Genomic DNA, 16339 nt, shown 5'->3' with positions numbered 1-16339 from the left:
ATTTTTTGTTCAAAGTACCAAATACCGAAAATATTGTTGGAAATGACGAAAAAAAAATACTGTAAAAGTTTCAGCCCTTAATATTAACATTGAGTACCGCCGCATCACAAATTTCTATTTCCCATATGATTAACATGGGAAAGATTGTTTTTTTTTTTTTTAGTTTGGAATTTTATAACTTTTTAATGGTTCATCAAAAAGGCTAGCTTTAATCGTTTTCTTGTATAAAATATAAAACGCTCAACAAAAAAGCTCCTATTAATTTTTTTGATAAACTGCCCGTTTCGAAGTTATTACATTTTAAAATATAAAATATAATTTTTCTTCATTTTTTTTCAATTTTTTGACGAAACTATGAGGTTTTTCAAAAAATTTGGCAAACTTTTCGAATATTTGTATTCTATGTTGTGTTTTGTTTTCACAGATCCTTTTATAAAACTCTCAAACCCCTAATACTATCATATAAGATTTCTTCAATAATTTCGAATTATTCATTTTTTCAACTAAAAATTATTTTAATTAATTTTTCGCGTCGGTTTTTTTTTTAATTTTATAAATGCAATTTTGTAGAGCGTTCAATTTTATACAAGAAAATGATTAAATCTAGCCTTTTTGATGAACAATAACGAAGAAAAAAATAACAAAAATAATAAAAAATTATTAAAATTATTTTTATTTTAAGTGGAGTGATTGAATATAATTCAATATAAGTTCAAGTGACCTCAACTCCAAAAATTTGTTTTATAAAGCGTTTCGCCCAGGTACGACAATGGGCTCATCAGTAAGATCTGTCGTACCCTTACTAAGACGCCTTATTTGGTCGATGTTTACCGACACTATATAAAACTCACAGCATGAATATACTGTGAATTATAATATTCTAAGGGAATTTGTTTAAATTCAGACACTTAGAAAATGTATGCCCGTGGTTTTATATAGTGTCGGTAAACGACGACCAAAATAAGGCGTCTTAGTAAGGGTACGACAGATCTAACTGATGAGCCCACTGTCGTACCTGGGCGAAACGCTTTATAAATTTTTGGAGTTGAGGTCACTTGAACTTATATTGAACTTTTTGATGAACCATTAAAAAGTTATAAAATTCAAAACTCAAAAACACAATCTTTCCCATGTAAATCATATGGTACTTAATGTTAATATAAAGGGCTGAAACTTTTACAGTATTTTTTTTCGTCATTTCCAACAATATTTTCGGTATTACTTTGAACAAAAAAAATTCTTTTTGAATTAGTCTAATGTGTACGTAAATGTATGTTTTCTAAATAAAAAGGTACCTAAATAATAACCTTTATAATGATCAGATATAATGATTTCTCGGACCAGGAAAAGAATGTTATCGGATTCAAATTTTTATAAGCTCATTCTGTATAACCACCAAACACACACACACACTTTCCCGAAAATGCATTCTTTCGAAGAAAATATAACCCTCTCGTATAGTCATAACGACAATATTCAATTACTTTCATTGTTATACAAAATCTGATACCCGTCCGACCAACCAGGACCACGGCCCGATGTCTAGAATTTACATGGCTGGATATCAAATAAATTTACATTCTACACCATCAGCAACCAGAGACCCAACAGAGCCTGGCCTGGTCCGAACGAACGGGCGGTCGGTGTGGAAAGCACGGTGGTAATGGCAAGGCGATCGGTGAATACTGTTAAAATAAAATAATATCCACCATCATCGCCATTATCATCATCAACAAATCCGAATTCGAATGCAAACCACTGCAATCGGATATATGGTAATTTTGCAGTATGCTGCACTCATCAGAAAGTGGCCAGCCAGTTGTAGGTACTGTGCTGGTCTGTCTGAGCGGTGGCCGCTGCTGCCGCCTCCGGTCGGCCGCCTTTGGCTTTTGGCCATCTGCTGCAGGAGGGCTGCCGGCCCCACGACCACTGTGACTTGAACTCTTCTCCTGCCTCCATTGTACACTATATGTGTTATAGGCGGCGCGGCGTAGTATACTACTCACCGTTACCCATGGGTACGAATACGAAAATTAATTTCGTTGTTTGGTATGGTGTAACCCAATATCGTGCCTGAAACCCAATCCAAAACGTACGAGTGCACATAAATATTTTGTTGTTTGACGTTTTTGCTATTTGGTAGGTTGTTATTTGACTGTACACTGCCATTCGATGATTGTACTTGGATATTCGTTACAATATTTTTTTTTTTTTTTGTTTCTCTTGAAATTTGTAATTTTTTTCGAATGAAAAATTCACAGAATCAAAAAATCCCTGAATTTAAGAATAATGTATTTTCACCTTCAATATATACAAAAAATTAAACAAATAAAAATAAAAAATATTTCTGTCTCGCATAAAATTTAAAATTGATATAAAACATAAAAATTGCTTTTTATCCATCTGAGTTAAAAAAAAATATAGGTATATAATCTACGCAGAAGCTATAACCCTATAAGATTAATTTAACTTGCAACGTATCAAAGTATATTTTTAAACGATTTAGTTCCCTGAACTCTGCCAATGTTTACATTTTCCATTCAGTGCTCGTGATACAGTCACATCAGTGGACCATAATAAGATGGAGCCGGTAAGGTCGTTAGCCGACTTTCTAGTGACGATTTTATTAAATTAAATAAGAGAATTTATAGGGCGGTTCTGTGATCGCCGAGAGGGTTGTTCTAGAGGTGTGATACATACTTTCGATTGAATATTATAAAACATCAAGCAACAAGACTATCAAGGTTTTTTTATTTGTGAGTCAGATGAGAGCATGTGAATCATTTCTTTTTATTTCGTTTGTCTTCTGTCTTGTGACTTTTGTTCTTGTGATTTTTGGCGGTGATATATTGCTTACTTAACGAAGAATCTGCTTAGACAGTAGACAAATAAAAAATGCAAATGTATAAATATTTTGTTTTTTTTTTTTTAATTTTTGAATTAGAGAAAGTTTAAGAATAATAAAGAAACATACGGGATAAAGAATAATATGAAACATACAGGATAAAGTGCACAAAATAAGTTGATTGAATCAAAGATGCTTATAAGGTGAAGAAAATCGTAAAAGAGGAGAATCTGATGAAATTATAGGAATTAAAAAACTGAAAAAATTTTTATTCGACTCGAGCTTTGTATGTATATGTATAGAATCTATAGTACTATCATGAAGTGAAATTTAGTTTGTTCGTTACCTGAGTGGTCGCGAGGGCGCTTAGATCGAATTCAATAATGGGAGTAAGGAAATGAGATATATGTTAATTTCTGTTTAAAATTTGACATATTTTTTAGTTCGTTCGTTAGCTTAGTATTTTGGTGGCGCTGTTTTTTTTTTTTTTGCATGATAGTACTAAAGATTTTATATACAAAGGACTCGAGGGTGTCAAAATTATAAGTATACGATTTTGGTAAACTACACCCGTTTGTCTATTGGGGTGAATACAAAATTTTCAGCTGTATGTCTTATTGTTTAAAATTTGTCTCTGCCTCTTTTCTGCCATTTAACTCCTTTTTAATAAAAAAAAAAACAACAAAACCATTTGTAAAAAACATTTAACCTTAATTTAACCAGGTCCCAGAGCCTATTAAATTTTTAACAGCTGAAAATTTTGTACTCACCTCAATAGTGTCAAAAATTTTACACGGGGTTAACTATTTAACGCAATTCACACACGGCCTAAATACACACACAGTACAAATTAAAAGGTAATAATATCTTCCAAACTGACATTGGTCGCCAAATTGTCAAAACATGACAATTTGGCGACCAATGTCAGCTACCGTAATTTTTATTTTTTTTTTATTTACCGACGAAAAATGCATAAAAACCGAAAAATCACGCACACCACTAATTTTTTAACAACTATTCACCATTTTCCGCGAAGAAACACGAAGAAAATTTGTTATTTTTTAATTTATAATTTTTTCAAATGACATTTTATAAATTAAAACAAAAACAAATGTTTTAAATATAAAAATTAAAGGCCGACCTGACAGATTGGTGCCCATTTTTGACAAACAAATTTTGACAACGTTCGGAAGATATTACCTTATTATGTGTACTGTGAATTAAAATATGTACATATTTTCTTTCTTTTTTCTTTAAAATGAAACAAAACATTACTGAAAGTGAATATTTTTTTATAAATACAATAATGGTGATATTATTTTCTTTATTATAAGTGATATAATTGTTTTATTATTTTCTTCCTAAACTAGGTATGTGAAGTAAAATCTTATTACGGATCAAATTGCCTCAGTAATTTATACATTTTACTTCTAAAAAAAAACACAAATTAAGAGTTTTTATTTAATATTTTTCAATAATTTGGAATGAGAAACAAATGAAAAATTGATATGATAAACTGATATTATAATAAAAAAAAAAATTGAAATATTTGATATTAAAATATCTTTCTTATAATATAAAAATATTGTTTTGATAATTTAATTATCATAAAATACATTTTTCCATTTTTTGCTGAATTGATAAGATATTTTATTTGATATTTAAAAAAAAAAATGTAAAAATGATATTGGTTTTTTTTCAGTGTACACTGTACAGTGTAGGGTAAGTATTGGTTTCGTGTCAAAAAAAAATTCGAGATTTTAATCAAAACCAAAATTAAGATGATGGTTCCTTCATGTCGTCCGTCGCGTCGTCGGTCGGCGGAAAATTTGGTACAGATGATTTTTTCGTTTCCAAGTTTGTTTTTTTTTTTTTTCAAATATCTCACTTAGAACTTGTACTTGTACAAATTTTTAGAGATATCGTATTTTTCTCAAAAACGGGTAAAACGATTTCGCTATTATAACAAAACTGCATTTTTAGTTTTTCTCAATAAATCGGATAGTGGAAATATGGCATTGCCGTTTTGTGTGACAAACTAACATTTTTGTTATTTTTGTTATATCGTTGAAGGGTGGATCAATTTTATTTAAGTTTTACAGACAGATATTTTGTATCATTCTAAAAAAATTGTTTGTTCAAATTTGAAAAACAAAAACTGAACCAAATGAAAAAAAAATATTTGTTTTGAACATACATTTTTTTTTTTCATTTTTTCTGATATTACCAAATCGATAAATTTCCAAGGTAAAAAGCTAATATTTATGTACTTGGAAGTATAGGAGAAAGTACGTGCGATCCAGTTGTGCATTTAATTTAGCTAATTTTCCAATATATTTCGAGGATTATTTTTTTAATAATTAAATTTGTCAAATGTTGTGAGTTGTTATCAACTTTTTCATTTAAAAATAGGTTATAATTATTTCTTATTGTTAATGATGAGAAAAAAAAATAACCTCGAAATATTTTGGAAAATTAGCAAACAAAAATGAAACCGTTTTAATTGCACTACAGGTCATAAAAAACTTTTTAGACTGAATTTTATTCATAAAGTAAACAAAACATAAACACAAATTTTGAATTTATTTTCATTATTTTAGTTTTCTTTCTACTTATAAAAAAGTAAGACAAAAATGTAATAATACTAAATTATTACTTTTATTATTATGGTTTTATCAAATAAAGTTGTTTTGATGAATAGTTTTTGAAAAATTTAAAACCATTTTTTAAGAAGTATACATCCTATACATTAAAGATTAAATTATTAAGCTAGAACTATGTACATCGAAACACAAAAGCAAAAAAGTACCTAAACAAAAGTACAAAATAACAAAAACAAATTCATTGCTGTGACATTTAAAAATTTTAATTAGGTATTTGAAAAATAAGAAACTTTTTTTACATACATACATATATTATTTTTAAGAGTTCATTATCATTTTTTAGCACCATAATCATAAATATACCTATTATCCCCTTATTTTGCACTGCCTTACTTATCGCATTCTCCCCTAATGGGGCATACCAATTTCATGAATATTTAAAAGGCGTTTAAATTTTTAAATGACGTTTTTTGTATGGAACAAACGTCATTTTAGGACATAAAAGCCTGATAAATATTTAAAAGGGCTTTATGAAACTGGCCGTAAGTCTGTTTTAAACACCAGTTATTGGGTTTATAATTGTTAAATTATATCATAAATGATCAGTAAATAATATTAAATCCCTAAAACAAATTCAACAGTGTGGTTTAAAAGTAATAAATTTGAATTTGTTCTGTTAAGTAAAACAGACTACCTGAATAAAAACGGGTAAAAAGAGTCCGTTAACTTGTTTTGAGTAAGAGTTTAGTTTCAATAAAAAAAAAACGTTCTATTTACGAGTAACTTAAAAAAAAAAAAAAAAAAAAAAAAAACAAGTTAATTTATCTCAATAGGTATAGGGTTCTAAAATATATACAAACCTTTATTTCATCGCTGGGTAACTCTTTCTTAATTTTGACAACACCAGAGTTAGTGGCGGAATTTGTTGTGGCCGGTGGCGATGCTTTTGTCGTCATTTTGTTATTTTTTTTTTTGTTGTCAATTCAAGAAAACACTCTTCCACACACCTTTGAGAGACAATCACTCTATCACTAAAAACAAATCAATTCATTTACACGGTTATCTGCGTCAATCAAAACGTGGCTATTGGGTTACTGTTTCCTTTTTTTTTATTAAATTCATATAACCCTCGCTTACGCTACCCGTTCTCTTTAACAATAAATTTGTTTTACAAAAATGAAAAAAAGTAGATAAAAAACTTCTAATTCAATGTAACAAGATACACACATATCACGCATAGGTTCACCTCTTCACACGCATATAGGTACACCGTACATACAGTACAACAACACTCAACAACGGTGCGGTGTCAAATAACAAACGAAAAATATATTTTGATTATTTTTTATTTCGATCGAAACAACTTTTTGGTATTTCTTTTTTGTTTTTTTTTTTTAGGTACTAAATCACTATTCCAGATGTCAGCACTATATTTAGATTTTTTTCCGCGATGCACTTGATCGTATGAGTGATTTTTAGGGCTCAATATTCTCCGCGCAGCTTTTTCGTTTTCACTTTCGTTTGCGAGATGTGTGATCGTTTAAAAATTTTAAATTATGTATCTAATATGGGTAGCAGACCTTTTATTTTCCATGTATTCTATTTCCGTTACCGTTAAAACTCACTGCACTTGCATCTTAATTTGTTTCCCAAAATCTCCAAACAAAGGTGAGTATGAGGACGAGGAAACGTGTTATTCCGTATCGAGTCGTTGTCGTCTTCAAAATTTTCGAAAATGAAAGAAAATGAAGAAGAGAAAAATCGAAATCAAAGAAAATCGCTTTTCAAATGAAATTTTGAATCCAAAAATAGAACGCGCGAAGACGAAAAATGATGGGAGCGCGGGAGATTGAGAGCTGAGAGGTGAATACGACGACGATGCGGTGGTGGCTGATGGGATACAAAGAGGTTCATGGGATGTTCCCTCCCCTCAAGAGAATATAAATAAACACACCGAATGCGTGATAAAAATGAAATTCTAAATCAATAGGGCCACAGATTTATCATTCCTCCAATCCGGGGGGATGTATCTTATTTTCTACAAAATTAAACTACCAACGATTAAGAAACAATTTTATGAAAAATGCATTTTTATTTCATCTTAAAATATTTCTTTAATTTTTCTTTGTTTTGCTAAACAATTATTTAACAATTTAATTTGTACACTTCAGTAAGATTTATATTGGATGTGATCCAAAAATAAAAACGCACTGTTTCGAATTTCGCGAGATATTAGTTTGTAGTTGTTGCACTTCAAAGAGTCGTTTATTAAGTTATTTTGTTATGTACTTTTTTTTTTTTTTTTCCTTAAAATCCCAATTCGTATTATAGATACGTGGTTGTCATAGATAAATATTTAAATTTAATCCATTTAATTGACATGACATATGCATTCTCTGCTTCGCGCGCCTGTTGACAGTTTGTTGGGAAAACTATTTTCGAACCGAGTATATTCTCGCGTGTGTATGAAGAAATGAGATACCTACAACACGAAAATAAACGATAGACGACGAAAAACAAAGACGGGACGACGAGATTGAGCAAATCGAAACGTCTTTGCCTGAGCGAAGTCAAAGCACAACAAACCCGAACGTAGATGTAGAATAGAAATACACTCACCAGTTGAGTTGATTTTGAACGAGCGAGTGTGGTAGCGATAGAGATGACTATGACGGTCAAAGATACTCTTGTTAATGTGGTGGATTTAAAATAGGGTGATTTAATATGTGGGGAGTTTAATTTGGTGTTTTCAAATGTTTGTTATAGTAGTTAAACAAAATAAACATTACCATGTTAAGAATAAAAACGTTACAACTCGTATATTAAGAGTTCTATAAGGTGTCCCTAAAGTAAGGCTCCAAACTGAAAATCGTGAAAACCCAGGAAATATTTTTCCTTTGAACTCTCAAAATTTAATATAATTTTACTTTGAATGATAACGGTTTTCGTCCAAACATTTTTGGTAGTTTTTATACAAATCTGTTATACACTTTATCCGTTGTTCTATTTATCCAAAAGAGAGCACTCGCGCAGGGCCAACAAAAAAAGTCAATATGTGTTTTCTATTTCGTAGGTCACATTTCCAACGTGCCAAAAACCTTACCTCTTATTTTGTTTTTAAATAAAGCTGTTTTATGCAATAGTTATCGAAAAAATTAATTTTCAAAATCAAAATTAAAAAAAAAAGTTTTGTTTTCAAATTTGTATGTGATTATATTTATATATATATTTTTTTTATGATTATATTTTCTTCGTTCTTAAACAAAAACAAAACCAACACTACTTTTTTCTAAGGAACCTCTCTATATTTTGTTTTTAAGTGGCTGGACTTGTTGGTAAATTAATTTATGAAACATTAACCTTTCTTCTCGCTATGGACCCCAAAACAGTTTTTTTAAAGGATTTTTTTAGTTAATTAAAAAAAAATTTTAAAAAATATTTCCATTATTGGAGCTTTTGAAAAAAAAACTGGGTGGCATAACCTAAGAAAAGATCATACAAAATTATGTTTTAAACAAGTGTCTATTAATTTAGCAAAACAACTCCATTAGAAAATATAATTTTACTTAATAATTCATTTCAGGGAAAAATAAGCTGAATTGATTTACATTCCATAAACTTAAATGTTTTTATTTTATGTTCAATGTTACAAAACAAAATCCCAAATTAATTCAATGTTACATTCAACTATCACAAACAACACTTTACTCCTCCAGTTCCTTCGATTTTTACTTTTTTTTTTATTAAATTCAAGTTTATTTATTTCTTTTTTTCCAATATAATCATAACACAGGTCTACAAGGTTTTTGGTGCCGAGACTATGATATACTTTTCTATAGGTTTTCGGTGTGCTGAATTCGAATCTGAAGTCAGAAATATCCTATCAGCTCCTGTTTTTGAAATATTACCGTTAGAAGATGTAAGAAAACTACTTTTGAGGTTATGCTTTTATGTGAAGACATTTTTTTTTTAATATAAATTATAACGGTTTCTATAAGAACTATGTTCCTTCTTTCAAGATCTTTTTAAAGCCAGAACTATAATTGGCGAATGGAGTCGGATGCTACTGTCAATTGTTGTTGTTTTCCATAAGTTTTCATCCGTCGAGTGCGGTTGCGAGCGCACTCGTCGGATGAAAGCTTATGGAAAACAACAACAATTGACAGTAGCATCCGACTCCATCCGCCAATTATAGTTCTGGCTTAAATCTTTTTTATATTTTTTTATTGTTCGAGATATCGTCAGTTTTTTGGGTTATTGTAATGTATCAAACAGATATCACGTTTTCATCTCCTTCTTGATAAAAACACACTTACTTCATTTTAAGATATCTCCGGCAGTAAAAAAGATATTGCAAAGATTTAAACAGGTCTTGAAAGAAGGAAAATAGTTCTTATAGAAACCGTTATGAATTATATTTAAACATTTTCTAACGGTAATATTTCCAAAACGGGAGCTGATAGGATATTTCTGACTACAGACATTGTATATATATTTCTATAGTACTATCAATCGAAGAAAATACTTAAGCGACATCTTTTGGTAGATCTGCATTTCAATTTTCTGCATAAGGTTCAAATATAAAATAAACTAACGATCCAAGCGGTGGCGACGCAAAACAGAAAATTCTGCTTCATGAGAGTACTATAGGAATATATATACAATGCTACAGATTCGAGTTCAACACATCAAAAACTTATAGAAAAGTATATCATAGTCTCGGCATCAAAAAAAAAATTAAATTTTGTAGACCAGTGTAATTGATTTACTCAATGCCGAAATTGGGCCTCAAGTGAGCCGTTTGTTTTATCGTTAAAGTTCAAACGGCATCTGCGATAGGGTAATTATTTTTCCTAATCACATCTATTACGAATGTCGGTAGTACTTAAACTAATTGGCGAAACTAAAAATTCACATCTAAGGTGGTTCAATAAGGGCCAGTTGTACAAATATTTAATCCGTGGATCAGTAACTTTTATCTTCTGAAAGCTGAGGTTTAGCACTTATTCAAGGTCCATATTATGTAAAAATAGCATTCTTGAACCGAGGCTGACCCACAGCTAATCCGCCGAAATCAGCGGGTTAAATTCCTGAACCAAGGCTGATCCATGTTTGTACTACTGGCACTAAGTATAAGAAAAACATTGTTGAAATCTGTACAAAATAATTGTTGGGAACCTTTTCAAAAACTCCAAAAGTAATACTAACGCTTTTGAATGACCAATCAAAAGATGTCGTAAGCTCGTGAATAAATTGCCTACTTCTTATTTTTATATTCTTGAAACCCTGTTTAATCGGAGCCTTTTGGGGTCTTAAAAGTTTTAAAAGTTGTAAAAGTATGTAGGCGTAGGGTATATTTGTATCGAACCGACATGCAATACCAAAGAATGTAAACGTATTTGTATTTGTATCTGTATTAAATAATGTCTACCATTTTTGTTTTGTGATAATATTAGTAAATCTACCCTTTCTTATTTTATATAGTTCAGTTCAGTTCTCTCTACAGGCCGGTACAGACTAGACGTATTAAGCAACCTTTTTTCTTGAAACTTGGTAGGTGTTAAAGGCTCATGATAAAGTTGATGTTCTAGAAGTTTCACGAAAAACTAATTTAACGTAGCCAAATTATTCACAGATAAAGCGGTAACGGAGAAGACGCGTACAAATCTTCTCCGTTACCGTCTTTGTCTGTTAATAATTTAGCTATTTTGAATTCGTTTTTCTTGAAACTTCTAGAACTTCAATTTTATAATATGCCCTTAAGACCTACCAAGTTTCAAGAAAAAAGATTGCTTCTTCAACGAGATAGACTGGATAATAAGCGTGAAAATGTCCTAAAAATGCGAATGGAATGGCCGAAAATTAAAAGTTCATCTCATGAATTCTAAAAATTGTTGAAAAATAACATTGTAATACTTTTTGGACTTCGTGAATTAAATTTTATTTTAAGTTTTTTTCTTTTGTTTAAACAAAAAAAAATATATTTTAAGAATTAAGAGTTAAGTTGCTCTACTTTAAAATAATAAATTAACGTAAACCGTTTAATAAGAAAAAACCTTGTTCTATGTGCTTTTTTTTCGCATCGAAAATGTCGTATGTCGTAAACAAGTGTAGGATTAAACTTTGTTTATTTTTTGTCGTATGTGTCATGAATTTGTCGTATGTGTTTGACTAACAAATTTTTTCTGTGAAAACGTTACATACGACAACGGCATATTGGACAAAATTGACTATTATTTGTTTCTGGATTGGAATATTGAAATAATTCTAACGCAATTCAATAGGCAAATGTTTTCTGTATATACCATGATATTTTTAAAAAAATTCACCGTATAGTTTTCGAAAAAAAAAGTTCTGAACTTTGATTGCGTTTTCCCAAAAGTAGTCGAATGTAACATACGACATTATTTTATTGAGGCGACGCAGTGTAATTGATTTACTCAATGCCGAAATTGGGCCTCAAGTGAGCCGTTTGTTTTATCGTTAAAGTTCAAACGGCATCTGCGATAGGGTAATTATTTTTCCTAATCACATCTATTACGAATGTCGGTAGTACTTAAACTAATTGGCGAAACTAAAAATTCACATCTAAGGTGGTTCAATAAGGGCCAGTTGTACAAATATTTAATCCGTGGATCAGTAACTTTTATCTTCTGAACGCTGAGGTTTAGCACTTATTCAAGGTCCATATTATGTAAAAATAGCCACATGCATTCTTGAACCGAGGCTGACCCACAGCTAATCCGCCGAAATCAGCGGGTTAAATTCCTGAACCAAGGCTGATCCATGTTTGTACAACTGGCACTAAGTATAAGAAAAACATTGTTGAAATCTGTACAAAATAATTGTTGGGAACCTTTTCAAAAACTCCAAAAGTAATACTAACGCTTTTGAATGACCAATCAAAAGATGTCGTAAGCTCGTGAATAAATTGCCTACTTCTTATTTTTATATTCTTGAAACCCTGTTTAATCGGAGCCTTTTGGGGTCTTAAAAGTTTCAAAAGTTGTAAAGGTTTTTAAAAGTTGTAAAAGTATGTAGGCGTAGGGTATATTCATGAATTGATGTTTTTCACATTGTATATATATTTCCATACCATAAGAATATATATACAATGTTTTTCACAAAAAAAATAAAATATTCACTTCTAGATGTCGCTTTTGAAATTCAAAAAAGAAATCATGATTTCACCACACAACCTCTCTCCCTCGAGTATCGAACTCATCAAAAACTTGACAATCAGCTGTTTAATGAATTTTCAAAACAAAAATATTCCTTATTTTTGACTTCTCCATTCCCACTGGCACTATTACCAAAATAAAAAAGAATGAACAAATTAGCAAAACCAGCACTAAGCCTTAAACAGGTATGCTTATTAATTAAGACTTATGTTTTAAGTATTCAAATTACCAAAATTTCAGTTCATACTGCGCCAAGAAGTCCTCAAACTCTATCGTGAAATCTTCCGCACCATTCGTCAAGTTCCTGAAAAATCAACACAATACGAATTACGTGAATGGGCTCGCCATGACTTTCGCACCAATAAAAACCAAAACGAAGAAATTGCCATCAAAATGCTCATCCAACATGGAAGAAGATCATTAACTGAATTACAAAATAGTCTCAATCTAAGTGGCAACACAAACAATAACCTAAAAAAGTGATAGTCTTTCCTAAAATTTTTGTCTTAAATAAATATTTATTCTGTCCAAATTAAAAACTTAGAACATATTCTTTATCAGCGAAACCCAAACAACTTTGAATACAGCGCAAACAAAGAGAAATGTCCCCATTCCGGTGACCAAGAGAACTATAGTTTCCCGCTTAGCTCTCTCTTCTATCCGATTCACCAGGAAACTATTTATAATTGTGCTAGAGATGTGATATCCATCCATACCGAAACACGGCAGTGCATTCACAAGTGCCAGACCCAATGAGAACACTATATTATACTTAAGAAACAGTATAAAAGCATCAGCTAATTGGGGTTGAAAAATCCCAGACTTCGGCACAAACGGTGAGATTCGAATCGATTTCGAAACATCCCCTGGATGTCCCATATAAATGACATCCGGCTTTTGTCTTCTCCGTATACTTAGAATCGTTGTGGTGTTCTTAAGTAATGGACGAATGCAGAATCCTCTGTCGCAGACTCCCGAACAAAATCCATACGAATCTTCGATGGTTAGACGAATGTTTAGACAAACATGCTGTGGAATCTCTATGGGTCCATCGTTGCTCAAGTCATCGATGTACTCAAAGCAGCATTGAGCGTAATTCTTAGCGTCACAACACTGTATCACACCATCGCTTCCATGGTGAGTTATTTCTACGCTCTCGTCATTCAATCGAATGAAATCCGACGAGACGCAGTAGCCTGGCTTTGTACGCAAAGATTGAATAAGGCAATCGTACCACGAGTCTATGTCTCGCACACGACAGTCGTTGATTTCGGTAATGATATCGTTGGCCTGGAGACCACGTTCTCCTCGCAAAGTTGACTTTGCAGACACTTCGGTCACAAAGACACCTTCGTTCGTACTGTAAATAGGAGTCATAAGAAATCCAAAACTCGAAAAGAGAAGATAACAAAAAGCGGAGAATATAATATTGTGCCAAATACCGCCACATAAGATGCGCAGTTTTTTCATCCAACGAAGCGAGTTGAGCTGTTCTGATGCGATATCGGTGTGGGCTAAGGGAATGCAAAAATATACCTGGAATCCAAAGCCATTCAAAGGGACATCTTCTATGACAGCTGCTAAAGCATGTCCCAGTTCGTGTACAACTGTCGATATCGCAAGAGTACAAACATAGAATCCGATTTCTTCCAAAGGCAGATTAAATCCAGGCAATAGAATTTGAACTTTTACGTCACTACTTGTCATGCTGCCTCCTCCATCTCCCCTTTTGTGTCCATTGAAAATAGTCATGAATAAAATGATAAAAGCGAGAGGAAGCATCGCCAAGGCAACCAGTGCCCCACACGTGAACCATTTGGTGAGGAACTTATTGCCAGCCGAACCCCATTTGAAGATGGTTCGGTTGAAAGCTGTAGTATACCATTTAAAGCGCAGAAATTTAACTGTGAGGCCTGTGTTTGTAAGGAACTGTTCCCAGGGGTAGTGCATACAACTCTAAATATTGAAATTGGAAAACATTGAATGATTTGTTTTGGAGGGGAGGAAGGCAATCTCACCTTGAAGAAACAATCTAGGAAAAATGCTACAAAATATATGCCAATGATTATTGAGAAGAATATCACTGGATCCATTGTGTGTGGTTGGTTTGTAAATCTTTGGTTTTGTGTAAAATATAATTGTGCAGGCAAATATTAAATCATTTTTGTTCAAACGAAGTAAATTGAATAATTTTCTAATTATTCATTTATCTATGCAACTTTTTATTTATATTTTATTATTAGACTTGGCGGCGGTGATGTTGACATTTTTCTTCAAAAATTTTTGAAGTTTGTTGAGAAGATATATGAGTGAAGTTGGCAGGATTTCAACATAATAACGAGCCTCGATAAGGGAGTGCGGAGTAAAGCCTGGTACGCAGCTCGCGCTAAATTTTAGCTCCCATACAAATTATCGAAAAATTTTAGCCGAGCTAAAATGGATCGCATACAAATTATCGATAACTTGTATGGGAATTTTATCTCAGCTAAAATTTAGCGCGAGCAGCGTACCAGGCTTATTAAAAAAATATAAGGGGTAAAAATATTAGGGGTATTCACGATCCTATGCAACTGGGGCGGTGCCCCGGAGCCCCCGACCAACCCCAGGGCCCCCACTGGAGACAATGCAGAGAAGGAAACTGAGTTTGAGAATGAGTTACGATACGATGTATTTGAATCACTTCGGATACAAGGGACACAAATTGTGCCCTAATTTATGAAAGTGGACTAGGTCACTCCAAAAAATGGCATCAAATCTAGCCTAAAAATAATTATTATTTAAGGGGTAAAGTTTATTTGAAAGCGAAATCGCAGTAAATAAACTTCTTTATTGCTCCTCTAGTGATTTCATAAAAGAAATATAAATAAATCGTTATAAGAAAATAATTATGTAAGTTTTTCTTCAAACAATTCAAAAAGTGACTTAGTCCACCTTCATAATCATGGGCACAATTATGTCATTCAGTGTAATGTATAATACATTGGTAGCCACACAATATATATTGATTTAATAAAAAGGTTACCCCAGGGGCCCCAAAAAAATAAACTGCTTTTTTAAAAGAAAAATTATAATTTTATCTTAGGGCCCCAAAAAATATTACTTGAAAAATCTTTGCAACATTAGGGGCCCCAAAAAAGCAAAACCCAACTTCAGGCCAGGGGCCCCAAAAGCCTTTACTTCAGGGCGTAAACAAAAAAATTAAAAAAAATTGTTTTTTAAATTAAATTACATTTGTTGATGGATTATTAAATATTACTTTAGGATCCCCACAAAAATATGACTCCGGGACTCCAAAAATATTATATGAAGGGTCCCAAAATCATAATTTTTCAGGAACCCCAAAATCTATTACTAAGGAGCCCAAAAATATTCATCAAATTTTCTGATGGCATGACAAATATTATATTTGGGGATCCTCAAAAGCTATTGCTTCAGTGGTTCAAAACAATCAAATAGAAAATTAAATATCAATTCAGGGGCCCCAACATAAATACATCAGGGCCCAAAATAAAAACATTACGTTATTGGTGGCATTCCGAATATTACTTTAGAACAGAGGCCCCAATACCTATTAATTCTTGGCTCCAAAAAAGTTATATTATATTTTAGGGGCCTCTAAGCACTTAATTTTGAGGCCCTAAAAATAATTTTTCAGGGGCCCCAAAAGAAATAAACTAACTTCAGAACAGAGGCCCCAAGAACTATCAATT

The 16339-nt window shown here is 31.9% G+C and overlaps 3 protein-coding genes across 3 annotated transcripts in view; 1 reads left to right on the top strand and 2 right to left on the bottom strand.

Annotated features, from left to right (window-relative positions):
- LOC129917839 (sine oculis-binding protein homolog) overlaps positions 1-8052 on the bottom strand; it is a 55647-nt gene extending 47595 nt beyond the window's left edge. Inside the window, exon 1 of the mRNA XM_055998017.1 lies at positions 6309-8052. Within this exon, the coding sequence (XP_055853992.1) occupies positions 6309-6404 (96 nt within the window). The 5' untranslated portion in view covers positions 6405-8052. The remainder of the gene's footprint in view (positions 1-6308) is intronic.
- A 4598-nt stretch (positions 8053-12650) lies between these two features.
- LOC129919152 (LYR motif-containing protein 2) lies at positions 12651-13168 on the top strand. The gene is made up of 2 exons (XM_055999999.1): positions 12651-12814; positions 12870-13168. Exons 1-2 carry the CDS (start codon positions 12776-12778, stop codon positions 13110-13112), a joined length of 282 nt encoding a protein of 93 aa, XP_055855974.1. The 5' UTR covers positions 12651-12775; the 3' UTR covers positions 13113-13168.
- On the bottom strand, positions 13128-14921 carry LOC129919150 (membrane-bound transcription factor site-2 protease). Its single transcript, XM_055999998.1, has 2 exons — positions 14648-14921; positions 13128-14585 (listed from the first exon to the last, which is right to left on the bottom strand). Exons 1-2 carry the CDS (start codon positions 14720-14722, stop codon positions 13170-13172), a joined length of 1491 nt encoding a protein of 496 aa, XP_055855973.1. The 5' UTR covers positions 14723-14921; the 3' UTR covers positions 13128-13169.
- Between the last annotated feature and the right edge of the window lie 1418 nt (positions 14922-16339).

The sequence above is a fragment of the Episyrphus balteatus genome, chromosome 4, assembly GCF_945859705.1.
Source record: "Episyrphus balteatus chromosome 4, idEpiBalt1.1, whole genome shotgun sequence".
In the NCBI taxonomy this organism is placed as follows: Eukaryota; Metazoa; Arthropoda; class Insecta; order Diptera; family Syrphidae; genus Episyrphus; species Episyrphus balteatus.
Note: the sequence above shows the minus strand (reverse complement) of the source record. Positions and strands in the feature narration are given on the sequence as shown.